Source organism: Phocoena phocoena, chromosome 6 (assembly GCF_963924675.1).
Source record: "Phocoena phocoena chromosome 6, mPhoPho1.1, whole genome shotgun sequence".
Taxonomy (NCBI): domain Eukaryota; kingdom Metazoa; phylum Chordata; class Mammalia; order Artiodactyla; family Phocoenidae; genus Phocoena; species Phocoena phocoena.
Window position 1 is genome coordinate 33,804,962 of NC_089224.1, and position 26,688 is coordinate 33,831,649.

At 40.7% G+C, this 26,688-nt stretch overlaps 1 protein-coding gene across 2 annotated transcripts in view; it reads left to right on the forward strand.

The window, feature by feature from the left end:
- Positions 1 to 26,688, forward strand: part of FRMD3 (FERM domain containing 3) — a 307,607-nt gene that overhangs the window by 146,701 nt on the left and 134,218 nt on the right. For both annotated transcript variants that reach the window (XM_065878625.1, XM_065878624.1), the window contains exon 2: positions 5,229 to 5,333. Coding sequence is in view for 1 of the 2 variants with exons in the window: in XM_065878624.1 (XP_065734696.1) it covers positions 5,229 to 5,333 (105 nt within the window). In the remaining variant the exon portion in view is untranslated. The remainder of the gene's footprint in view (positions 1 to 5,228; positions 5,334 to 26,688) is intronic.

A 26,688-nucleotide genomic window follows, 5' to 3' on the forward strand; every position in this document is an offset into this window, starting at 1 on the left:
ACAACACTATAAATCAACTATGTTTCAATAAAAGTTTTTAAAACTTTTACATAAAAAAGGAATACTTCCAGCTAAACAAACAAACATCTTGACCTAGTGTTTTAGGAATTAAGGATTGAAATCTGCCATACTTTTTCAATGAAGACAAGCCATGGCTGACTTAGCCAGTTGACTTCGCTTGTTCTTTTTCTTTAAGCACACATTTATTGTTATTTTAGCTTTGCCATTGAACCAGGGAGTTGAAGTAAATGAATCACCAGCAATTGGCTGCCAGAGGAGTTAAGCAAAAATAATGAGCTCTTTGTCTCTTTGTTCACTTTCTCACCCACACAGGCCAGTTCTGGGAGGTCAACACTATTCCTCTTAACTTCTTTATATCTTGATCTATGAAACTGGAGACAAAGATTTAAGATTACGATAATTCTTAATATTATTAGTAATGGCATCTTACATTGGTATAGTGCTTTGCAGTTTGCAAAAATGCTTTCACATTTTACAAACCACGGGGTTTTAAGGTCTGTGAGATTATAAATTGTGTTTTGCTCACTCTTTTTCTCTAATTCCTATCCCAATGCCTGCTGTATAATAGATGCTTAACAAATATGTGAATGAGCCCCAAAATAATCTGGTGGGGTAGATTTGGAAGTTATCATTGTTATTCCCCTTTCATACAAGAAGCAACTAAGCCTCAGAGATTTCATGACTTGCTTAAGGCTTTCTAATACATGCTTTGGGGTGGGAAGGAGAGATGGGATTTTCTGAAAAATAGTCTGGTTTGTGATTACAAAAATTAGGTTCCTTTCCAGTCTGTGGGAGAGAACGCTGAGAGAATGTGGAATTATTGCAAGGAGTTCAGGGATCCACACGCATACCAAGAATTTGTCCACAAAAACTGGACAAAGAAAATGGAGAGAGGGCCTAGCCCCCTTCATACTTTGAGGTTTCTGGGGTAAAGAAATCCCAAACCAAACCCTCAAACATGGCAGCCCATCAAACTGTCTGTGGTGAGAAACTAGAACTAGATCTTGTTCCCCCAATCTGATTTGGACTAATACTTGTAGAAAACACAATAAAATAAATTACTCTTAATTTCTCCACTTATGAAAGACTGGTAACAAAGATTTTACATTCCAGCACTGTCCACAGACCACACCTTGGCTAGATTGGTTTAGCTTTTTAACACATTAAAAATATTACAACTATATTTATAATATTTTAGTATAGTCTTTATAAAAATATCAATTCAGGGCTTCCCTGGTGGCACAGTGGTTGAGAGTCTGCCTGCCGATGCAGGGGACACGGGTTTGTGCCCCGGTCCGGGAGGATCCCACATGCCGCGGAGTGGCTGGGCCCATGAGCCATGGCCGCTGAGCCTGCGCGTCCGGAGCCTGTGCTCCGCAAAGGGAGAGGCCACAACAGTGAGAGGTCCGCATACCGCAAAAAAAAAAAAAAAAAGAAGTCAATTCACTGTGCATTATAGGTGGTGAGAGCCAGTATTGGGACACCAGTTTAACTATGTATGGTGAACAAATTATTCTTTCAGCCCTGAGATTGTATAACCTCATTTAGAGATGGCATCAAAAGTCTATATTTCTGGAATCTAAAAAAAAAAAAAAAAAGTTTATGAAGAACCTAGGGGCAGGACGGGAATACAGAGGCAGACCTACTAGAGAATGGACTTGAGGACATGGGGAGGTGGAAGGGTAAGCTGGGACAAAGTGAGAGAGTGGCATGGACATATATACACTACCAAATGTAAAATAGATAGCTAGTGGGAAGCAGCCGCATAGCATAGGGAGATCAGCTCGGTGCTTTGTGACCACATAGAGGGGTGGGATAGGGAGGGTGGGAGGGAGGGAGACGCAAGAGGGAAGAGATATGGGAACATATGTATATGTATAACTGATTCACTTTGTTATGAATCAGAAGCTAATACACCATTGTAAAGCAATTATACTGCAATAAAGATGTTTAAAAAAAGAAGTCTATACTTCAGGCACTTTCTTGAGGCATAACATCCAGCTGACCCCGAAGGAGGCCCTGCTCACACATTTGTGCCCTATTGTTTTCCACATGTGTGAAATGCTGTTGTGATTAATAAAACACAACTTGGGTAACAGCTCTAAGGAAGTTATATTAGCTATTTGATTTTTCTTCCCTCTTCAGTTGGTACTGGAAATATAACTAATATCTTGTCGGAGAATCAACAAAAGTTTGACATTATAAAGAAGTCCTTATACTTGAAATCTTTGGTTAGCACTTCTCCATGTAGACCTTGATGGATTAGGGTGAAGTTTGGCTAATTGTACCAAGTTTGAGGAGTCTCTAACACGAGGACCGTGTTGTCTTACCTGAGGCTCACTGTTAGTTTCCAGAACCCAAGTTTTTCATGAGAGAAAGCAGTGCCCCATTTATTCATTCGATCACACTCAGTGTGCCAGGTACTGGCTTAGGTAGCAGGATAGGGTGTGAACAATGGCCTCTCCCCTCAGAAACACCAGGAGGAAGTGAGTGGAGGGTTTGGGTTAGTTCAACAGAGTTCCAGCAGTGGGAGGTAGGGGGAAGAACCAGTGCTCACCTCCAAGCTCCTTCCCTGAAGTGAGATGTGTGAGGCTGGCAGCTGGATTCTGCACCCTCACATAACATACCTGAACAAACTCTTTCAACTCTTGGTACTGGGCCTGGGTGGCCTTTTGTTTAGTGCAAGAGCTGGGCTGAATGCACAGAAATGATAATGATAGGTACTTACATGACTTAAGAACATTGTCCAGCTCTCCAGGCAGGAGTGGAACAGAGCAGAACGTGAGGCTGTAAACTGGCTTCCTTGGCACGAAGCAGCGACATAGAGCATCTCGAGATGATGAGGTTGGCTGGCAGCCTGCAGATTCAGGGGCAGTTTGTGTTCTCTAGACTGGAAAAACCTTTGATTTTTCTGAGTTGAGGAATGGACAATTCTCATGGGAAAATGGGCATTTTTCCTAGTGGGCTCTGGAGACAGGTACAATTCTTGCACTTTTCCCATGTTGGGAAAATTCCTCTAGACCAGTGCTTCTCAAACGTGCATGAGCATATGAATAACTGAGGGAAATGCAGGTTAGGTTAGGTTGGTCTGGGACAGTGCCTGAAATTCTGTGTTTCCAACAAGCTCCCTCCCGGGTGATGCTGAATTTGCTACAGTATTGCTGGACTGAGGGTGGTGCTCTGAGGAGCAGAGACCTGGAACCCACCTGGTGGCCTGGACCCATGGGAACTGGCCTCACCTGCTTTTGCGGAAGGCATTGACCCCTGTTTCAGACGCAGTTGTATTATCCAGTCATTACATTGTCTGCTGTGGTATTTCCTTCTCTCAAGGATCTTAGGTAGTCTGAGATATTGCTGTAGAGTATATATTGGTTGCTGTGTTTAATCACTAAAAAAAAATAATCTTTGTTGTACATCGGAGTACTACATCTTCTTCAGGGCACAGTAGCTGTCATACACAATCAAGGTCCCACGTCATTACAAGGCATTGCCTTAACCCACATGTCTTGTGTGTCTCGCATATGTTGGGGGTAGTCCACCATAGTAAATTCTGCTTTGGAGAGCTTGGCAATCCAGTCATAAAATGATGAACTCACGTGTTATGTTCAGTGATTTGATCCTGCAGCAGCCTCTCAGATGGATGGGTTGCAGAATAAATCTATGAAAGGAACTATATCCATTGATTATATTCTGGGCATTGAATTTAGCTGTCATCAGATATAGCTTGTCGTTTGAGCCTTCTGGGTTAAAAACAATTACAGAAATCTAAAAACAAATTCCATTTTGATGTTTTGTTCCCTGTGAGCTACATCGAATGGGTTCTTTTATAAAGAAAGTAAAGGTTCGAAGCTCATCCAAAATTATACTCAAAAGTGATTTCAGGAAAATGGAGGCTTCATATCACAGTATGTGCTTATAAGCCCCAGTCCTTTGTTCAGTGCGGTGCATCCCAGGCCAGCGTCAACTCCCCAAGCTGGTGGTAGTGGTTTCTGAAGAAAAGATAATCAGGTAGCATAGACCAAACTGATCTTCCAAAATTATTTTTAGTGGATTGGAAGAGTGGCTTCACTTAATGTCTCTGATTTCTTCATTTATTTTGTAGGTCACATTCCATCCCTAAAACATTCCATGGGTCTGTCAGCAACTTTGATTGAAGCAGAAAGTTATCAAATGTCCTGATGAGGGCTTGGAAGGGTCTTTGCTCTTAGGGAGTTTTGTTGTAATGGTATTTATCTTAATCAGATTTGGCTAATACTTCTCTTACTCATAGAGTTTTAGAAGGAAAAATAAGCTAGCCAACTGAGAAATCTAGTCCAACCAACTCATTTTACCGATGTGGAAACAGCTGGAGAGTTTGCTCAAGGTCACCCAGACCTGTCTCTGAATCCCAGTCCTGGACTCCCCGCCCCAGTCTACCTCAGTGCCTTTCTGTGTTGATTTATGGGTGTGATGTGGAGGCTGTGAGGCCTGAGGCAGCAAGTTTTCCACCTTTCCTGGTGGGAGTTGGGGTGTTCTATCTGATACATTCATTGCATTTCCATACCATCCAGACCCTGTGTTCTAGCAGAGTCACAATACATTAACCAATGTTCCAGAGAGGCAAAGTGGCATGGAGCCTGGATTCTATAGCCTGGTGACCTGGGTCAAATCCTACTTTGCTCCATACATGTTGTGTGACTTTGGGTAAGCCACTGAGCCTCTCTTCAGATATAAAATGGCACCTTCCTTGCAGGATTGTTGTGAGGACCGAATGAGCAGTTAAAGCAAGCAGCCAGGTGCATTGTATTTGGAATTGTGTGTGGTTTTACAAACTGTGGATCTCTACTAGGTATTGAGTTGTGAAATCAGTGTTCTGAATCATAAATAGCGTTAGAAAAATTAAATGGCATACGCTAGGATAAAATAGAACATAGTAGAGTGTGTTGCACCTAGGCAGGGTATTGTTTGGTATCCTTTTGGTTCCCCTTTTTGGTGTTCCTTTGGTTTTGTGTGTGCGTGTGTGTGTGTGTGTGTGTGTAATGGCTTACAGTATAAAATGAATTTCTCACTGTGGATTGCAGTTAAGAGTTTGGAAGCTCCTGCTCCAGAGAGCAGGGTGAGTGAATTCATCTCTCTTAGCACAGATGTATGCGAGTGAATGAGGCACATTTTAGACATCAATGTACAAGGCAAACTCTGGCTGAAACATAAATGTGCTTCTTTTGCAGAGGGAGACCAAAGGGCAGTTTCTTATTGACCACATCTGCAACTACTACAGCTTGCTGGAGAAGGACTACTTCGGCATTCGTTTTGTGGACCCAGAGAAGCAGCGGGTAAGAGCTGACCACTATCTGGACCCATTTTGGGGGGGTCACTCAGGCTTTGGGGTGCTGAATAGGTTCTTCTCAGAGCAGTTGTGGTGCACTTGTTCTCATGGTTATTGACCACGTGAAACTTACCAGCCTGGGTATGTGTTTGCGCACACACGTGTGTGTGTGTGTGTGTGTGTGTGTGTGTGTGTAGTTGCGTATAAGAATCTGGCACTGTTCCCACTGGACTGAATGACACAGGGGGAAGGGAAACTTAACATTAGGGCTTTCCAGAAAGCTGCTCCCACCTGGTTGAAGAGAGAATGTTCTTGTGCCCTTTGAACCCAGAGTTTGCCAAAGCTTCTCAAACAGTGGCTACATAAAATCTCATTACAGAGAAAATCCACCCCTCACTATAAAAAGTTATTGGTAGAGAGAGGAACAAGCAGGTGACTGTTTTAATGGCATGAGGTTTTCTTTTGGGGATGATGAAAATGTTTGAAACGATAGAGGTGATAGATATACAACATTGTGAGTGTACTAAATGCCACTGAAGTGTACACTTTAAAATGGTTAATTTTTTTTATATAAATTTATTTATTTATTTAGGCTGTGTTGGGTCTTCATTTCTGTGTGAGGGCTTTCTCTAGTTGCGTCGAGCAGGGACCACTCTTCATCGCGGCGCGCGGGCCTCTCATTGTCGCGGCCTCTCGTGTTGCGGAGCACAAGCTTCAGCTGCGCAGGCTCAGTAGTTGTGGCTCACGGACCGAGTTGCTCCACGGCATGTAGGATCTTCCCAGACCAGGGCTCGAACCCATGTCCCCTGCATTGGCAGGCAGATTCTCAACCACTGCGCCACCAGGGAAGCCCTAAAATGGTTAATTTTATGTCATTTTTTAAAAAAGCTTTGGCAGATGATGGGTTAAGATAGTTTGCAAGCTGCTCCTTGGGCGCCACTAAATTTGACAGCCTCCATTGTATTCCTGCTCCTGGACACACCTATCCTTCCTGGTCTCTGTTGATGCATAAGAGTGAGCAGTGGAGTCTTGGCTTTTGAGCCAGTGTACCAGCCTAAGAGTGTTCGGGTATGGCATGTGCTGAACTCACAGTGATGTGTGTCCCTCACGTCAAAAGACCCCAGGAATCTCCATCCCAGCTCCTACCACTTAGGGTTTCTCATTCCTCAACCCTACGGTGGGTCCCAGCTATGGGTTAAAAGGCCCTGTACCTGCTCCAGCCTGTGTTTCTTACCCTGCCCTACTGACAAGCAGGGCAAAGTGTGAAGGGGTTAGCTGGGGATGACTGCCTTCTTTAATTTGCTCTCCTCCTTACCAGTGTCTCTGGTCATCTTGCTGTCCCCTTTTCCCCTCCTCACAACCCCACCTGGTTCTTGGTTTTGTATTTACTGACTAATACAATGAGGGAGAGACTCACAGAGTGTATTTTTGTAAAGGAGGAGGATGTTGAAGGAATAGATTAATCTTCTGAAACATGGAGAATCTTATTGACCTCTCAGTAGGACCTAATCCTCTATAAAGGGATATAATGCAGTGGCTCAGAAGAAGGAGATTTGGGTTTCCTGTAGCACTTGAGGAAGCCTTGAATGGGCCAAGCATTTATCTGAATGAGAGGAAGGTAGCAGGACACTATGAGGATGTAGAGCTGACATGAGATCACAGAGGGAATTTGCGTGGTGTTTACTACTGAGTAACAGTGATTCCCAGACCTGGCCCTGCAACTAATTCAGTTTAGGTATTTGCTAAAAATGCTTAGTGTGGACCTTATTCTAGACCTCCTGAATCAGAATTCCTGGGGCTAGGGGTCAGGAAGATGTATTTTAAGACATCTTGATTCTAATTTTGATGCATTCATCCCAGCTTGGTCTCCTGACCGGTTTGGGGGACCATGGCATAAAGATGTTTATAGACATAATTTCTTATGGCCTATGAATATATTACCCTTGTATGGAGGGAGAAACAGGCTCAAAAACATTGTTACTTGCCCAAGGTCCCACAGGTAGTAAGTGATGCAGTGAGTATTTGAATTTAGAATTATGGTTCAGAGTCCCCATGGCCAAACAGGCTCTATGAACTATATTAGTCATCTAAGCACGACTGAAAATAGATTATATTTGTGCAAAATTCTAAAAAGCCACCTGCAGAAGTAACTCTGGCTACCATTAGTTGAGCATTTATTATATGCCAGGGATTTTATCATATGATCTTTAGTGTTCCCCAAAACACTTCAAGGAAGGGGAAACTGAGGCACAGAGAGGGTCAGTGGCTTGCCTATGGCTAGTAATTATAAGAGGAAGGATGGAATCTGAACCCATACTCTTTCCATTTCATCTCTCAGATGAAAATTTGAAACATAGCCTAGACTAGGGATCTGTAAACCCTTTCCGTAAAGGGCTAGATAGAAAATATTTGCAGCTTTACAACTCAAAAAACTTCTGTTGTAATTACTCAATTATTAATTTCTAGTGGAAAGTGGCCATAGACAATACCTAAATTAATGGATGTGTCTGTGTTCCAATAAAACTTTTTTCCAGGGCTTCCCTGGTGGCGCAGTGGTTGAGAGTCCGCCTGCCGATGCAGGGGACATGAGTTCATGCGCCAGTCCGGGAAGATCCCACATGCTGCGGGGCGGCTAGGCCCGTGAGCCATGGCCGCTGAGCCTGCGCGTCCAGAGCCTGTGCTCCGCAATGGGAGAGGCCACAACAGTGAGAGCCCCGCGTACCGCAAAACAAACCAACAAACAAACAAAAAACAAAACTTTTTTCCAGTGAAAGTATTTCACAAAAATAGGCAGTCGGCCATAGTTTGCTGACCCTTAGTCTACACAATAGCTGGACACCATTTAAATGCATAAGCCTTTTTCATTCCTCTTGACCCTCTCGTTGGGGAGATACTGGATAAAATATTAAGCAAAGTCTTTAGAATTAGAATCAGGGATATCAATATGAACCCATGTTTTTTAATATACATAGATAAATACAGAAATAAATATAAGGGGTGTGTGTGTGTGAGTGTGTGTGTATTGGGGTGGGGGGTTAGTAAGTTTACATATATTTCCAAGTCCCACCTGCTGAGATGACTTAGAGGCAATGACACCACTGTAGTAATAAGTACACCTAGCCTTCAGATCTTGGTTTCAAATACCATGCTCTAATAAAAGGAAGAAGGGCTCCTTGCAGAAAAGGCTGATTCTTGGGCTGGGGTAGTGAAATCACAGGGTGAGCTTGGAGCATCTTGTGGCACCAGGAAGTAAAAAATTACTCAAAAAACAAAATGTAGGGCACTAGGAAAGGCACAGAGCCAATGTGAAAGAACTGCCAATGACCAAAACTGGAACAATTGGAGTTCAAAAACAAGTGACAGGGGGCTTCCCTGGTGGCATAGTGGATAAGAATCCTCCTGCCAATTCAGGGGACATGGGTTCTAGCCCTGGTCCGGGAAATTCCCAAATGCCACGGAGCAACTAAGCCCATGTCCCACAACTACTAAGCCTGCGCTCTAGAGCCTGTGAGCCACAACTATTGAGCCCATGTGCCACAACTACTGAAGCCTGTGTGCCTAGAGCCTGTGCTCTGCAACAAGAGAAGCCACTGCAATGAGAAGCCCACGCACTGCAACGAAGAGTAGCCTCCGCTCGTTGCGAATAGAGAAAGCCCACACACAGCTTTCTCTACACAAAGACCCAATGCAGCCAAAATTAATTAATTAATTAAAAAAAATAACAATAGCATTGGATTATAATCCATAGAATGAAATAAATATCAATGAGACTATACTGATATAAATAAATAACTGCATAAATAAATAAAAGGGGGAGAAGAGGCAGCTCTTCCTTACAGAAGAATTCCAATTAATTATTGTAGGGGGAATGAGAGAAATAGAAATCTACCATTAGAGCGCCAAAATAATAATTGTTGTGGGCAAGATCGATCAATGAATGCTAAAATTAATGGGCAACAGTTTGAGGAGAAGCAGGATATTTGCACAGTCTCAGGGAATCCTCTTCCCTCCTGCCCTGAGCCTGGTATTTTTTTTTTTTTAATGTTTTTTGTTTGTTTGTTTGTTTTATTTTTGGCTGCATTGGGTCTTTGTTGCTGCGTGCGGGCTTTCTCTAGTTGCGGGGAGCAGGGGCTACTCTTTGTTGTGGTGTGCGGGCTTCTCATTTCAGTGGCTTCTCTTGTTGCAGAGCACAGGCTCTAGGCACATGGGCTTCAGTAGTTGTGGCACACGGGCTTCAGTAGTTGTGGCACATGGGCTTAGTTGCTCCGCAGCATTTGGGATCTTCCCGGACCAGGGCTCAAACCCGTGTCCCCTGCATTGGCAGGTGGGTTCTTAACCACTGCGCCACGAGGGAAGCCCAAGCCTGGTGTTTTTAAATTATTGAAACAAGGGGAAAAAGAATAATTTTATAGTGGAAAGACTTGGCAGACACCACTTTAACCAAGCAATCAGGGTTAATATCAGCAATAGAAAGAAATACCAATGTCATGGACTCCCCCATACCATGCACTGAGAAGGGCACTCTGTCTCTGTGGTATCCTTCGCAACAATGTATAACCCCATTCAAGTCTGGAGGGAACATCAGAGAAACTAAAGGGAGAGACATTCTCCAAAACAACTTACCAGTACTCTTCAAAGCTGTTCAGGTCATGAAGGACAAGAAAAGATTGGGGAACTCTCACAGATTAGAGAGATGCATCAACTAAGGTAATATGGAATCCTGGATTGGGTGCTGGAACAGAGAAAAGTGTAGTAGTTGGGAAAACTGGTGAATTCCAGATTAAGTCTGTAGTTTAGTTAATAGTATTGGGTTAATATTAGTTTCTTAATTTTGATAATTGCTCATGGCTATATAAGATGCTAATACTAAGGTAGATGAGTTATGCTATTTTTGCAACTTTTCTATATGTCTAAAATTATTTTTTTAACTGAAGCCTCTGGGTTGATATGCTTCATTGTTCTTTATATTTTGACTTGGTTTACCTTAATTTTTAGTGTCCAGACTCAGGTAGTAGATTAGTGCAAAAAATAAGGGCCGCTCCAAAACAAAACCATCTTCTCTGATGTATTCCCTAAGTTGCTTAGAGGGCTGCCTGAATAGTTCTGTTTTCCCCTGCAAAATAGCCGTTATAGCCTTTTGATTTTGAAGCTACAGTGTGAGTGTAACTTCCACATGGATTGCAAAGTAGTTGCTGTACAAAACTGTATGGACTTTGTACTCAGAAAGAGGCTTAGACTTTGTACTCATAACGATGCTTGGACTTTTTGTACTCAGAAGGATGCAAATTAAATCCCATCTCTGCTGGTTAGAAAGCTATGTGATCTTGACCAAGTTATTGAGCTTCTCTGAGTCTTTGTCCTGATTGTTAATATTGACAACAGTACCCACATGTAAGGTTGATATGGGAATTAGAGATAAGCTATGTAAATGCTTGACAATGGTATACATGGAGTACATGTCATGTGTTATTTTTATTATTAATTGTTATTATTACTTTTACTATGTATTAGCTAGGTCTAGGTGAGACAGTTGCAGGAGGAAATACAGCCATGATTGGCAAGTCTAAAACCTAGAAATGTTCACAATAACTTCTTTTAAAGGCCATTATTATGATCTTTGGGGAGAGAAGGGGGAGGAAGTGAACCTTGGATAATTATTGGGTTGGCCAAAAAGTTCATTTGGGTTTTTCTGTGGAAAACCCAAAAAAAACCTGAACCCGATTTAAAAAAAGGTCTCAAAGACACAACAATATGCTGACATGAGAGTTTTAAGCAGAAGTTAATTGACAAGCATTGGTTTGTTTTTTGTTTTTGTTTTGTTTTGTTTTACCAGCTCGTGTACTTTTTCTCAATGGAAAATAAAACAATGAATTATTTGGATAGAAAGCTAATCAAGAAAAAAAGTCAAGTTAGTTAGAAAGCCTGAAGTGGAACTTACCTCTGCTGTGGGAGTTGGTGGTTTGCCTACAACTCTTCACAATTTGATTTATGGTACACCATTGTGGAATATTAAATATTTAACACTGTTACATTTGGAATACCATATGTTTGACAAGATGTCTCATGCCCCATATGCTGTGAGAGTGGTGAGGACTGAGTCAGTAAATGATGACTATCTTTTGCTATTTTAATAGCAAGGGCCCAGAATTTCCATTATTTTAAAAATTTGATGTAGGATGGGACAGATTGAATACTGGTCAATAAAAGTCCTCTTGAATTTCCACCACATTTATCTTCTGAAGAACTCATATAATCTTAGTTGCCTAAGATTAGGGAAAAGGTGGGTAGTATCCTCCTCATTTTATTGGGAGAGAAGCTGGGCCTACAAGTTTAGAAGACTTGGAAGAAATAATTCCAGAAGAAAAAGATCTTACTTGGCTTGTCCAGGTATTTTTTCTTAAATGTAGCATAATCTTTCTACCACTTCTGCTCAGGTGCTAGGGTAACTTCCCTTTGGAAAGATGAAGTTTTGAAATAATTAGTTGGGTTTCATAATTCTACTTTCTATGGCTACGGTTTGAGATGTCCACTGCCTTGGTTTCCCTTGTTATTCTTCCACATTTCCCTCTTTCCCAAACCAAGCTAGGGAAGTCACCCCCAGTGCCTTAGAACTGAGGAAGTACCCCAACCCTAGCCAGCCAGTGGAGGAATTATACCAGGACTTGGTTTATAGACTTCAGGGAGATTGAACCCAATGCTTCTGATTTTTAACTTCCCTATCTCTAAGCATCTGTTTAACCCACTTACATGACTGTCATTGACTTTTCTAACTTAAGGGCTATTCTGACTCATACCCAAAGACAACAAATTTAGTTTGGAAATCCACACCCCTGGGGCAATCTCTGTAAGCACCCTTGTTTTAGGGCGTTCTGTGCCATGTGACTGCCAGACGTCCTTTCTGATAGGATGACCTGGGAAATCATGGATGCAAGGACATGCTGAACACTAATGCCTCCTCCCTTCAAATACAATTACAGCCCTGAGGTTTTTATGTTGGCAGCCAGAAAGAACAAGTGAGCCTATCGGTGAGTCTTGTTAATAATGGGAAAAGACCTTGCCTATGTTAGAGCAATTTGCTTTTTCTGGAAGCAGCTTTGGGGAGGACATGGAATGGAAAAAAACAGGCCCAGTGATTTGAAGTTTCACTCTGGGGATGGTGCCAGGAAGCTAGACAGCATTATGTCCCACCAGCTGCTCCTGCTTTGAAAGGCTACTTCCTGGGGAAATTGCTTCATAGATGCTTGAAACTAGGAATGAGAGTGGTATCTGAGATCTAGGGCAACCCTGCACTAAAGAGGAGGTCTGTATTGCTGCCTCAAGTCACTGGTCATGAATTTGCTTAATGAGTCCTCTTTTACTTTTGAGTCTCAGGGGTATTAAATATTAAGAGTACTTGGATGTCTGTTTTGGGAGGGGTATGGACAAGTAACTTGGCTTTCCAGGAAAAGACTTTGGGTACTCAAGTTACAAGGAACACAGCACTATCATAACAGCTTGAAAATTGGATATATTGTGTAGTGGTTCAATTGTGGTCCAAGGTATTAACACTGACAGATTTGGGGAAATTGTCATATTCTTTCAGAAGAAAGCAGAACTTGGTGTTTAACTAAAATTATTGCTCATCATTGACTCTATCTACACCTGATGTCCTCTCCTGGGAAGGAATGGGATGCCTGATAAAGACAGGTTGCAATCTGGAAGTCACTTAGCCAATTGAGATGTTATAATTTTAGTGGCGGGGAGGAGCAAACTCATGAACTGGTTATCTTGTTCAGGTCAAAAGGCAAACATAAGGAAGAACTTCTGGGAATATGGCAGAGTAGGAAGACCCTGAGCTCACCTTCCTCCATGGGCATACCAAAATTACAACTGTTTACAGGGCAGCTATCTATGAAAACAACCTGAAGACTAGGAGAAAAGATCTTCCACAACTAAAGATACAAAGAAAGAACCATAACATGACAGGTAGGAGGGGTGGAGACACAGTATGGTCACACACCTGGAAGGTGACCCACAAACAGGAGACAGGAGGATAGTCACAATTGCAGAGGTTTTCTCCATGAAGTGAGGACCCTGAGGCCCACATCAGGCTGCCCAGCCTGGGGGTCCTACACCAGGAAGATGGGCCCCCAGAACATCTGTCTTTGAAGGCAAGCAGGGCTTGCATATGGGAGAGCCAGAGGGATGTAGGAAACAGATTCTTTTCTTAAAGGGTGCACACAAAATCTCATACACTCCAAGTCCCAGTGAAGAGGCAGTCATTTGAAAGGATCCTGGGTCAGACCCCCTTGGTGATCTTGGAGAGCCTCCTGGAGAGGCAGGAGGCAATTGGGACTCCTGCTAGGGACATAGACACTGGCAGCAGCCATTTTGGAGAACTCATTCTATCACAAGGACACTGATAGAATGGTGAGAAATGTAACCAACCTTAGGCAAAATGGAGACAGAGGAATATGTTCCAAATGAAGGGATAAGACAAAACCCCAGAAGAAGAACTAAGCAAAGTAGAGATAAGCAATCTACCTGAAAAAGAGTTCAAGTTAATGATCACAAAGATGATCATAAAGATGCTCAACAAACTTGAGAGAAGAAAATATAAACACAGTGAGAAATTTAGCAGAGTTAGAAAATATAAAGAACCACAAAAAAGCTAAAGAACACAATAACTTAAAAAAATAAACTAGAAGGAATTGACAGTAGATTAGATGATACAGGGGAACAGATCAGTGAGCTGGAAGATAAAGTAGTGGAAATCACCCAAGCTGAACAGAAAAAAAAAAAAGAAAAAGAATTTTAAAAAAATGAGGATAGTTTAAGAGATCTCTGGGACAGCATCAAGCATATTAATATTTGTATTTTAGGGGTCCCAGATGGATAAGAGAGAAAGGGTCAGAAAATTTATTTGAAGAAAAAATAGCTGAAAATTTCCCTAATGTGGGAAAGAAAAAAGACATTTCGGTCCAGGAATCACGAAGAGCCCCCCAAAAGAAACCCCAAGAATTCCACACCAATACACATTAACTGTTGCCATTTTAATTATAAAAAGAGAATCTTAAAAGCAGCAAGAGAAAAGCAACTAGTTGTGTACAAGGGAACTCGCATAAGACTATGAGCTGACTTTTTGGCAGAAATTTTGCAGGCCAAAAGGGAGTGGCATGATATATTCAAAGTGCTGAAAGAAAAAAACCTACAGCCAAGAATGGTCTACCCAGCAAGGTTCTTATTCAGATTTGAAGAAGAGACAAAGAGTTTTACAGACAGGCAAAAGCTAAGAGTTCAGCAACACTAAACTGGCATTATGAGAAATGTTAAAGGGACTTTTCTAAGGAGATAAGACCACAACTAGAAATATGAAAGGAGACTTTTCTAAGGAGATAAGACCACAACTAGAAATATGAAAGGAGAAATCTCATAAGTAAAGACAAACATGTAGTATAGGTAGTAGATCAATCGCTTTTAAAGCCAGTAGGAAGGTTAAAAGACAAAAGTAGTAAAATCATCTATATCCACAATAAGTAGTTAAGGGATACACAAAACAAAAAGATGTAAAATATGATGTCAAAAACAGTAAACATGGAGGGAGGAGTAAAAATGCAGGGTTGTTAGAATGCATTCAAACTTTGGAGTGTAGCAACTTTAAAAAATTGTGCGTGTGTGTATCCTCATGGTAACCACAAACCAAAAATCTTTAACAGATACATATGCAAAAAAGAGAAAGGAATCCAAATATCACACTAAATATAGTCCAGCAGTCCCCAACCTTTTTGACACCAGGGACCAGTTTCATGGAAGACAATTTTTCCACTGACGGGGACGTGGGGATGGTTCATGGGGTAATGCGAGCAATGGGGAGCGGCAGATGAAGCTCTGCTCGTTTGCTCACCACTCACCTCCTGCTGTGTGGCCCAGTTCCTAACAAGCTGTGGACTGGTACCAGTCCATGTCCCGTGGGTTGGGGACCCTGGATACAGTCAACAAATCACAAAAGAGCAAAAGAAGAAAGGAACAAAAAATAACTACAAAGACAGCCCCCAAACAATTAACAAAATGGTAATAAGTACATACCTATCAATAATTACTTTAAATGTAAGTGGACTAAATGCTCCAATCAAAGGACACAGTGTGGCTGAATGGATACAAAAATAAGACCAATATATATGCTGTCTACAAGAGACTCACGTTAGATCTAAAGACACACACACAGACTGAAAGTAAGGGTGTGGAAACAAGTACTCCATGAAAATGAAAAGAAAGCTGGAGTAGCAAGACTTATATCAGACAAAATCGACTTTAAAACAAAGACTGTAAGAAGAGACAAAGACAGATGTTACATAATGATCAAGGGATCAATCCAAGAAGACGATATAAGAATGGTAAATATATATGTACCCAACAGAGGAGCACCTAAATACATAAAGCAAATATTAACAGACATAAAGAGAGAAATGGACAGTAACACAATGATAGTAGAGGACTTTAAAACCCCACTTACATCAATGGACAGATCATCCAGACAGAAAATCAATAAGGAAACACTGGCTACACTGAGGTATCACCTCACACTGGTCAGAATGGCCATCATCAAAAAATCTACAAACAATAAATGCTGGAGAGGGTGTGGAGAAAAGGGAATCCTCTTGCACTGCTGATGGGCATGTAAATTGATACAACCACTATGGAAAACAGTATGGAGGTTCCTTAAAAAACTAAAACTAGAACTACTATATAACCCAGCAATCCCACTACTGGGCATATACCCTGAGAAAACCATAATTCAAAAAGACACATGCATCCCAGTGTTCATTGCAGGACTATTTACAATAGCAAGGACATGGAAGCAGCTTAAATGTTCATTGACAGACAAATGGATAAAGAAGATGTGGCACATATATACAATGGAATATTAGTGAGCCATAAAAAGGAACAAAATTGGGTCATTTGTAGAGATGTGGATGGGCATAGAGTGTCATACAGAGTGAAGTAAATCAGAAAGAGGAAAACAAATGTCATATATTAATGTATATATGTGGAATCGAGAAAAATGGTACAGATGCACCTATTTGCAGGGCAGGAGTAGAGATGCAGATGTAGAGAACAGATGTGTGGACATGGTGGGGAGTGGGTTGGGATGAACTGGGAGATTGGCATGGTATATACACTACCATGTGTAAAACAGATAGCTAGTGGGAACCTGCTGTATAGCACAGGGAGCTCATCTTGCTGCTCTGTGGTGACCTAGATAGGGTGGGATGGGGGAGTGGGAGGGAGGTCCAAGAGGGAAGGGATATATGTATACATATGGCTGATTCACTTCATTGTACAGCAGAAACTGACACAACATTGTAAAACAGCTATACCCCAATTTAAAAAAAATAAGGAAACACTGGCCTTAAACAAGACTCGAGACCAATGGACTTAATAGATATACATAGAACATTCCATCCAAAAGCAACTGCATACGCATTTTTTCAAGTGCACATGCAACATTCTCAAGGATAGATCATATGCTAGGCCACAAAACAAGTCTCAATAAGCTTAAGAAGATGGAAATCATATCAGACACCTTTTCTGACCACAGTGCTGTAAGACTAGAAATCAACTACAGGAGAAAAACTGAAAAAAACCAAAAAACACAAAACACAAACACGTGGAGGCTAAACAATATTCCACTAAACAACCAATGGGGCAGTGAAGAAATTAAAAAGGAAATTTAAAAAATGAGAGAAATGAAAATGGAAAGACAATGATCTAAAATCTGTGGGACACAGGAAAAGCAGTTCTAAGAGGGAATTTTATAGTGATATTCACCTGCCTCAGGAAACAGGAAAAATCTCAAACAATCTAAACTTACATCTAAAGGAACTAGAAAAAGAAAAACAAACAAAACCCAAAGTTAGGAGAAGGAAAGAAATAATAAAGATCAGAGCAAAGGTAAATGAAGTAGAGACTAGAAAGACAATGAAAAAGATCAGTGATACTAAGAGCTGGTTCTTTGAAAAGATACACATAATTGATAAACCTTTAGCCAGACTCATCAAGAAAAAAAGAGAAAGGGCCTAAATAAATAAAATCAGAAATAAAGGAAGAGAAGTTACAACTGACATCACAGAAATACAAAGGATCATAAGAGATTTCTAAGAACAATTATATGCCAACAAAATGGATAACCTAGAAGAAATGGAAAAATTCCTAGAAATGTACAATTTTCCAAGACTGAATCAGGAAGAAATAGAAAATATGAACAGACCAATTACCAGTAATGAAATGGAATCAGTAATTTTAAAAAAACCTCCCAACAAATAGAAGTCCAGGACCAGATGGCTTCACCAGTGAATCCTACCAAACATTTAACATTTATCCGTCTCAAACTATTCCAAGAAATTGAGGAGGAAGGAATGCTTCTGAACTTATTCTATGAGGCCAGCATCACCCTGATACCAAAACCAGACAAGGATGTCACAAAGAAAGAAAACTACAGGCCAATGTCACTGATGAACATAGATTCAAAAATCCTCAACAAAATACTAGCAAACAGAATCCAACAACACATTAAAAGGATCATACACCATGATCAAGTGGGGTATACCCCAGGAATGCAAGGATTCTTCAATATATACAAATCAATCAATGTGATACACCATATTAACAAATTGAAGGAGAAAAACCATATGATAATCTCAATACATGCACAAAAAGCTTTTGACAAAATTCAACACCCATTTATGATAAAAACTCTCCAGAAAATAGGCATAGAGGGAACCTACCTCACATAATAAAGGCCATATATGACGCACCCAGAGCCAACATCATTCTCAATGGTGAAAAACTGAAACCATTTTCTCCAAGATCAGGAACAAGACAAGGTTGCCCACTCTCACCACTATTATTCAACATAGTTTTGGAAGTTTTAGCCACAGCAAAGAGAGAAGAAAAAGATATAAAAGGAATCCAAATCAGAAAAGAAGAAGTAAAACTGTCACTGTTTGCAGATGACATGATACTGTGCAGATGACATGATACTATACATAGAGAAACCTAAAGATGCTACCAGAAAACTAATAGAGCTAATCAATGAATTTGGTAAAGTAGCAGGATACAAAATTAATGCACAGAAATCTCTTGCATTCCTCTACACCAATGATGAAAAATCTGAAAGAGAAATTAAGGAAACACTCGCATTTACCACTGCAACAAAAAGAATAAAATACCCAGGAATAAACCTACCTAAGGAGACAAAAGAGCTGTATGCAGAAAACTATAAGACATTGATGACAGAAAGTAAAGATGATACAAACAGATGGAGAGATAGACCATGTTCTTGGATTGGAAGAATCGACATTGTGAAAATGACTCTACTACCCAAAGCAATTTGCAGATTCAATGCAATCCCAACAAACTACCAATGGCATTTTTCACAGAACTAGAAAAAAAATTTTCACAATTTGTATGGAAACACAAAAGACCCCGAATAGCCAAAGCAATCTTGAGGGGAAAAAATGGAGCTGGATGAATCAGAATCCCTGACTTCAGGCTATACTACAAAACTACAGTAATCAAGACAGTATGGTACTGGCATAAAAACAGAAATATAGATCAATGGAACAGGATAGAAAGGCCAGAGATAAACCCACGCACATAAGGTCACCTTATCTTTGATAAAGGAGGCAAGATTCTACAATGGAGAAAAGGCAGCCTCTTCAATAAGTGGTTCTGGGAAAACTGGACAGCTACATGTAAAGGAATGAAATTAGAACACTTCCTAACACCATACACAAAAATAAGCTCAAAATGGATTAAAGACCTAAATCTAAGGCCAGACACTATAAAACTCATAGAGGAAAACATAGGCAGAACACTCTTTGACATAATTCACAGCAAGATCCTTTTTGACCCTAGAGAAATGAAAATAAAAACAAAAATAAACAAATGGGAGCTAATGAAACTTCAAAGCTTTTGCACAGCAAAGGAAACCATAAACAAGACAAAAAGACAACCCTCAGAATGGAAGAAAATATTTGCAAATGAAGCAACCGACAAAGGAATAATCTCCAAAATATACAAGCAGCTCATGTACCTCAATATCAAAAACACAAACAGGGCTTCCCTGGTGGCGCAGTGGTTGGGAGTCCGCCTGCCGATTCAGGGGACGTGGGTTAGTGCCCCGGTCCGGGAAGATCCCACATGCCGTGGAGTGGCTGGGCCCGTGAGCCATGGCCGCTGAGCCTGCGTGTCCGGAGCCTGTGCTCCGCAACAGGAGAGGCCACAACGGTGAGAGGCCTGCGTACCACAAAAAAATCCCAAACAAAGAAAAAAAACATTTTATTTATTTTTTGTGTCTGTTTTTTGTGTGTCATTTGTGTGAAAAGTATTACAAACCTATTGCAGTACAGTACTATATAGCCGATTGTGCTGGTTGGGAACCTAGGCTAACTTTGTTGGACTTATGAACAAATTGGACTTATGAACATGCTTGGAATGGAACTCGTTCGTATGTAGGGGACTTACTGTACATAGAAAATCCCAAATTCACCACCAAAAAACTATTAGAACTAATAAATGAATTCCGTAAAGTTGAAGGATACAAAATTAACATACAGAAATCTGTTGTGTTACTATATACTAACAACAAACTATCAGAAAGAGAAATTAAGAAAACAACCCCATTTACAATTGCATCAAAAGGAATAAAATACCCAGGAATAAATCTAACTAAGGAGGTAAAAAACCTGTACTCAGAAAACTATAAGACATTGATAAAAGAAATTGAAGACAACACAAACAAACGGAAAGTTATACTGTTCTCATGGATTAGAAGAATTAACATTGTTAAAATGATCATTCTGCCCAAGGCAATCTACAGATTCAATGCAATCCCTATCAAAATACCAATTACATTTTACACCGAACTAGAACAAATAATTCTAAAATTTGTATGGAATCAAAAGACCCTGAATAGCCAAAACAATCTTGAGAAAGAGCAAAGCTGGAGGTGTCATGCTCCCTGATTTCAAACTATATTATAAACCTATAATAATCAAAACAGTATGGTACTGGCATGGAAACAGGCACAAAGTTCAATGTAACAGAATAGAGATCCCAGAAATAAACCCACACTTAGATGGTCAATTAATCTATAACAAAGGAGGCAAGGATACACAATGGGGAAAAGACAGCCTCTTCAATAAATGGTGATGAGAAAATTGGACAGCTACACAAAAGAATCAAACTGTCCTACTTTCTCATACCATACACAAAAATAAACTCAAAATGGATTAAAGACTTAAATGTAAGACCTGAAACCATAAAACTCGTAGAAGAAAAAACAGGCAGTATGCACTTTGGCATCAATCTTAGTAATATCTTTTGGATAAGTCTCCTCAGGCAAGGGAAACAAAAACAAAAATAAACAAATGGGGTTGTTAAACTAAAAAACTTTTGCACAGTGAAGTATACTCTCAACAAAATGAAAAGACAGCCTACTGAATTGGAGAAGAAGTTGCAAAGATATATCAGATATGGGGATAATATCCAAGATATACAAAGAACTCATACAACTCAACATCAGAAAAACAAACAACCAGATTAAAACATGGACAGAGGACCTGAATAGACATTTTTCCAAGGGAGACATACAGATGGCCAACAGACACATGAAAAGCTGCTCAACATCATTAATCATCAGGGAAATGCAAACTGAAACCAGAATGAAGCATCACCTCACATCTGTCAAAATAACAGTAACCAAAAAGACAGCAAATACGAAGTGTCGGTGAGAAAATGGAGAAAAAAGAACCCTTGTGCACTGTTGTGGGAATGTATATTGGTGCAGCCACTATGGAAAACCCTACAGAGGTTCCTCAAAAAGTTAAAAGTGAGACTGCCATATGATTCAGCAATTTCACTTGTGGGTATTTACCCAGAGAAAACAAAAACACTAATTTGAAAAGATATATACACTCCAGTGTTCATTTCAGCACTGTTTACAATAGCCAAGATATGAAAGCAACCTAAGTGTCCATCAATAGATGAATGGATAAAGAAGATGTGATTATGTATAAATATAAAAAAATATTAAAAAATGAAATCTTGCCATTTGCAACAATATGGATGGGTCTAGAAGGTATTATGCTAAGTGAAATTAGTCAGAGGGAGACAAATAGTAGTTGATCTCACTTATTTGTAGAGCCTAAAAAGCAAAACAAAACAAAAACAGACTCACAGATACAGAGAATAAACTAGTGGTCGCCAGAGGGGAGAAGGGTGGGGGAATGAGTGAAATAAGTGAGGGAGATTAAGAAGTACAAACTTCTAATTATAAAATAAATAAATTATGGGAATATAATGTACATCATGGGGAATATAGTCAATAATGTTGTCATAAGTTTGTATGGTGACAGACGGTAACCAGACTTATCATGGTGATATTTTTTTTTTTTTTTTTTTTTTTTTTGCGTACATGGGCCTCTCACTGTTGTGGCCTCTCCCGTTGTGGAGCACAGGCTCCAGACATGCAGGCTCAGCGGCCATGGCTCACGGGCCCAGCCGCTCCGCGGCATGTGGGATCCTCCCGGACCAAGGCCTGAACCCATGTCCCCTGCATCGACAGGCGGACTCTCAACCACTGCGCCACCAGGGAGGCCCATGGTGATATATTTTTAATGTATAAAATTATTGAACCACTATGTTGTACACTTGAAACTTTTAAAAAAAATTTTTGGCCACACCCTGTGACATGTGGGACCTTAGTTCCCTGAGCAGGGATCAAACCCACACCCCCTGCCTTGGAAGGCGGAGTCTTAACCACTAGACCTCTGGGGAAGTCCCGAAACTTTTTTAAAAAGGCAGACAAAAGAATAAGTAAGGCTGGGAAATGCCATTTTATCTCTGTTTGAGTTAGAAAAAATGGGAAGATATCCAATGTAGGACAATCTTTCTCCTTTGTGGTGGGAACTTCCTGGGTTTGGTTCAGACGAAGGTAGAAATTAATTAGAGAGGTAAGGTTTAAGTGCCATCATTATAAAGAGAAGCACTCACTGGAGGCTTCCAGCAGGGAAGAGCATCAGAGCTGAATGGAGACGAGCAGGTTTGGAAGTTTCAATATAACTTTAAAGACAGTTTTTAAGTCCAGCTGGGAAGAGGCTGGAATGTAAGTATGAGTATAGTGTATCACTTGGAGAAACAAAAACAGTAGAGATTAGGAAATGACAGTGTGAAGCAGACCTATTTCTTTTTCATTCATGCTCCAGCAGATATCTTTCAGAGTTCACTTGTAATTGTGTGTTATGGAGGTAATGATGAGTATCTTAGGCAGCTTGGGCTGCTACAAAAAAATACCGTAGACTAGGTGCTTAAACAGGACATTTATTTCTCACAGTTCTAGAGGCTGGATAGTCCAAGAGCAAGGTGCTGATGGATTTGGTTCCTGGCAAAAATTGTCTTTTAGGCTTTCAGGTGGCTGCCTCCTCCCTGTGTCCTCACGTGGCAGGGTGGTGGGTGGGAGGAGCTCAAGAGAGAGTTCTGGTCTTTCTTTGTCATCTTACAAGGACAGTAATCCCATCGTGTGGGTCATACTCTCGTGACTTCTTTTTAAACCTTATTACTTCCCAAAGGCCTTACCTTCAGGACTATCACATTGGGGTTAGGGCTTCAGCATGTGGATTTGTGGTACAGGGGCACGTTCAGTCCGTAACAAGGAGGAAGAGTTATAGTTATCTATTGCTGCGTAACGAGTCTCCCCAAAACTTTAGTGGCTTCAAGCAACACAATATTATTATATTTCAGGATTTTGTGGGTCAGGAATTTGAGCAGGGCTCAGCTGTGTTGTTCTTCAGCTCTGCATGGGATTGACTGGGCTCACTCAGCTGATGGCTGGTCTGGTCTGAGGTTGTCCAAGACATCTTTATTCATATGCCTGGTACCTCGATGGGGATGACTGGAAGGTGGGTCTTGGGGGCCCCTTCCCTCTGCATGTGTTTTTGGGGCCTCTCCACATGGCCTTTCCAGCAGAGTGTTTGGACTTCTTACATGGGTTCCAAGCACAAGTAGAACCATTTACCAGATAAACTGTACAAAGAGAGTGGGTTGATAAGTTTTGGACATGTTGAGTTGGGATGACTGTGAGATGTTGAGGTAGAGAGGTTTAGGGTATAGTTGAAAGTATTGATCTGAAGCTTACTGAAAAAGTTTTAGGGCACGGATGGAGATTTTTGGAGCCCATGGGGTCCTTACTACTTTAAAGCCCTGAGAAATAGATTGCAGTGCTGAGGGAGAGAGTATAAACGGAGAGGAGAATCTGAAAGCTGAAGAACATCTATATTTTAAAGAATGGTCCAGAAGGAGAAACCTGCAGTGGAGACTGACCAGGAACATACAGAGCAGAAAGAACAGAACGAGGAGAGAGAGACATTCTGGAAGCATATGGGTAGTTACAGAATTAATGAAAAGGAATGAGCTGCAGTTTCAAATATCAAGAAGAGGGAAGATCAGAGGACATTACTGCTTAAGAGCACTGACACCAGGAAGATGGGGTCAAATCCTGTCCCTGCCATTTGCTGTTTGTATGACTTTGACCTTAACCTGTGCCTCAATTTCTTTATCTGTAAAATGGGGATACTAAAAGTATCTACGCCATAGGTGGTTGTTTAAATGCATTACTCCATATTACCAACATATATAACTTATCTTTTTACTATTCCATGCTTTAAACAGTTTGAAAAGATCCATGGGTCTGGCGACTAGGAAACCTTTGACTTTAGAAAAAATTTGGCTGATAGTGTTGTTAAATTTATATGACATGACAGCAAATGTTACACAGTGGGAAATTCCATTGTAACAAGCATGAAGGAATCCCATAATTTCCCTTATGATTGCATTTGGTATTTTACTGTACTTTAAGAGGCACAGCAACAAATACTTTTTACAAACTCTATTGTATTTCAGACCACTACTAGCTTTTTCTTTAAGTGTGCATTATGGATTTCTTGGATGTAGAGCAGAGGTTGGCACACAAGGGTCAGGATGGCCCTCATCTGTTTTTCTAAATAAAGTTTTTTTGGAACACAGCTACTTCTATTCATTTCTGTGTCTGTGGCTGCTTTTATGTTCCAATGGCAGAGCTGAGTAGTCCTGACAGAGACCATATGGATCACAAAGCTTAAAATAATTACAGTCTGGTCCTTTATGGGGAAAAAAGGTGCTTATGCTTTCCTGTTCCCTGCAGTGTTTCTTCTCCTCGCAGTTACTTCTATTTTGCTCATCCTTAAGAACCTAGAAAGCAAAAGCAGTTACGACTGAAGGAGTGAAAAACACCGTAACAAAGCCATGGAGGTTTTCTTACGTCGATTGACTTACGAACGGACAATAACTTTGAGTATGCCTGATCTGCAGATATTTTTGTTGCCGTAGATTTTATTGAAACTGGAGTGGAAACCATTGTTCCTGGGAGTGAAATAACTAGGGTCTAGGCTAACTTTATTATCCAGAACACTGTTAAGGCTGCATTCATTTCGATGGCGTTGTTTTTTCCCCAGCAAAGGCTGAAGGGCCTAGAAATGGCATAAATTGGCTAGCTAATGCAGCGACTGAGTTACTTTGGGGCTTTGTCCAGGTGAGATGTGAGAATCAGGCCATCTTTTCAGGGCTATGATGGGAATTGGTCAGATTTTGGATCTGGTTACTATTGAGGGGAAAAACAATCTCCTGTTTGGGAAGGTACATTCATTCTTGTTTAAAGCCCCATTGGCTATTTAACACATTTCTTTAGTCTACCGATTACTTTGGTGTAGGGAACCAAGGGTTTTGAGAAAGATAACAGAGGGGTGTGTAATTTATTCTGTAATCATAGGCTGGATCAGTTTCAACAGAAGCCCAGCATTGAGGATAACTAAGTGTTATATTGTTTACTTTGGGGAGCTTTTGTTTTTTTTTTTTTTTTAATCTCAGCAGCTACCAAATAGAAAATCAATCTACTTAGTCATAAATCACTAACTCACACCCACACTCTTTTTCCCCAGACAAGCCAAAATTAGAAACTATGAAAGAAGTGCATCATTTCTGTGATGGGGTAGAGAAAAATGATCTCTTAGGGCTAAATGCAGCAGCAAAATTAAAAAGAAAGAAACATTTGTCGGCAATGTTCTCATCCTTCACTTCATAGTATGTGGAATGTGAGAGCTAAAGAAATCTTAGGGGCTTTGGAATCTGCTAACCCCAACCCACAAGATCACAGAGAAGGAAATCAGGGCCTAGAGGATTTAGGCACCTGTCAACTTTTCACCTCTTTTGTGTAGCTATCTTCTACTCTTCCTCTTTTTCTTCAAGCTACTGTCAATCAAAATATATTTGTTCTAAGAAATGACTTGAATTGTAGTCAGGCTAGGTGGTCAATACTGAAAACAGTACTAAATTGGGACCCCTTACAGGGCATGTGCAAGTTACCAGGGCTCAAGCCTAAGGTGAAAGGAATAAACGTTGAATAGAAGAATTTTAAATACCATGGAGGGCAGTTTTTGGTGGAGAGTTAGGGAGGCTGTCTTTGGTTCAGTTCCTAGAAAGCAGAACCTGAGATAAAAATCCAGTTTTATTAGGAAATGCTCCCAAGAGAAGATTTTAGGAGAGTGGGGGATTGGACATGGAAGAGAAGGGTGTGCAAGTGTGCAATGTTGGGCAGAGTCAAGTAGAAAGTAACTTAGGCCCAGTCCCACAGAGGAGCTCAGGAAGAGTGTAGGTCATGCCTTAGAGATGTCCCAGCTAAGGGAGCAGAGGTATTTATCCTCCCACATCTGTCAGTTATTAGTTAAGAGCTGACTTCTTGTGGGATTGGGGTGGGGGTAGGTGGCAAGGTTCATTCTCTACCTCGAAATGGATTCCAGTAACCTGAGAGCAGCCTTCTAAAAAAAAGTCAGACAAAAGGGAAAGGGGATCTGGGCTGAGCCTTCACACACCCTCCTGCAAGCACCTTCCTGATACTTTCAAATCATGCTAAGGATGCATCCTCTGGTTCCTCTTTCTCCCGAAGCTCAGTAAGTAGAATCAATGATTGGGTATTAGCTTCCTTAGTCTTTGCAATTTTTATGCTAAATAAGAGTTGAGGAAAGGAAAGTTTCAGCCTCAAATTCAGATATTTGGTTGGCACGTTTTCCTTTCTTCCTCTCTCTGGGAATATCAGTTTTCAGCAAGGAAACAGACTTAAAAAGATATCATATATTCCAAGTAGCAATTGAAGGGGAAAATAGCAATGTGATAGATGTTCTAAGCCTTATATCTAATTACCAAGCACACCACATCATGGTTGTTATTTTCTCATGAGCGTGTAATCCATCTGTACAGACAGTCTCAGCAGGAGTTGTTGGTGTAGTCCAGAC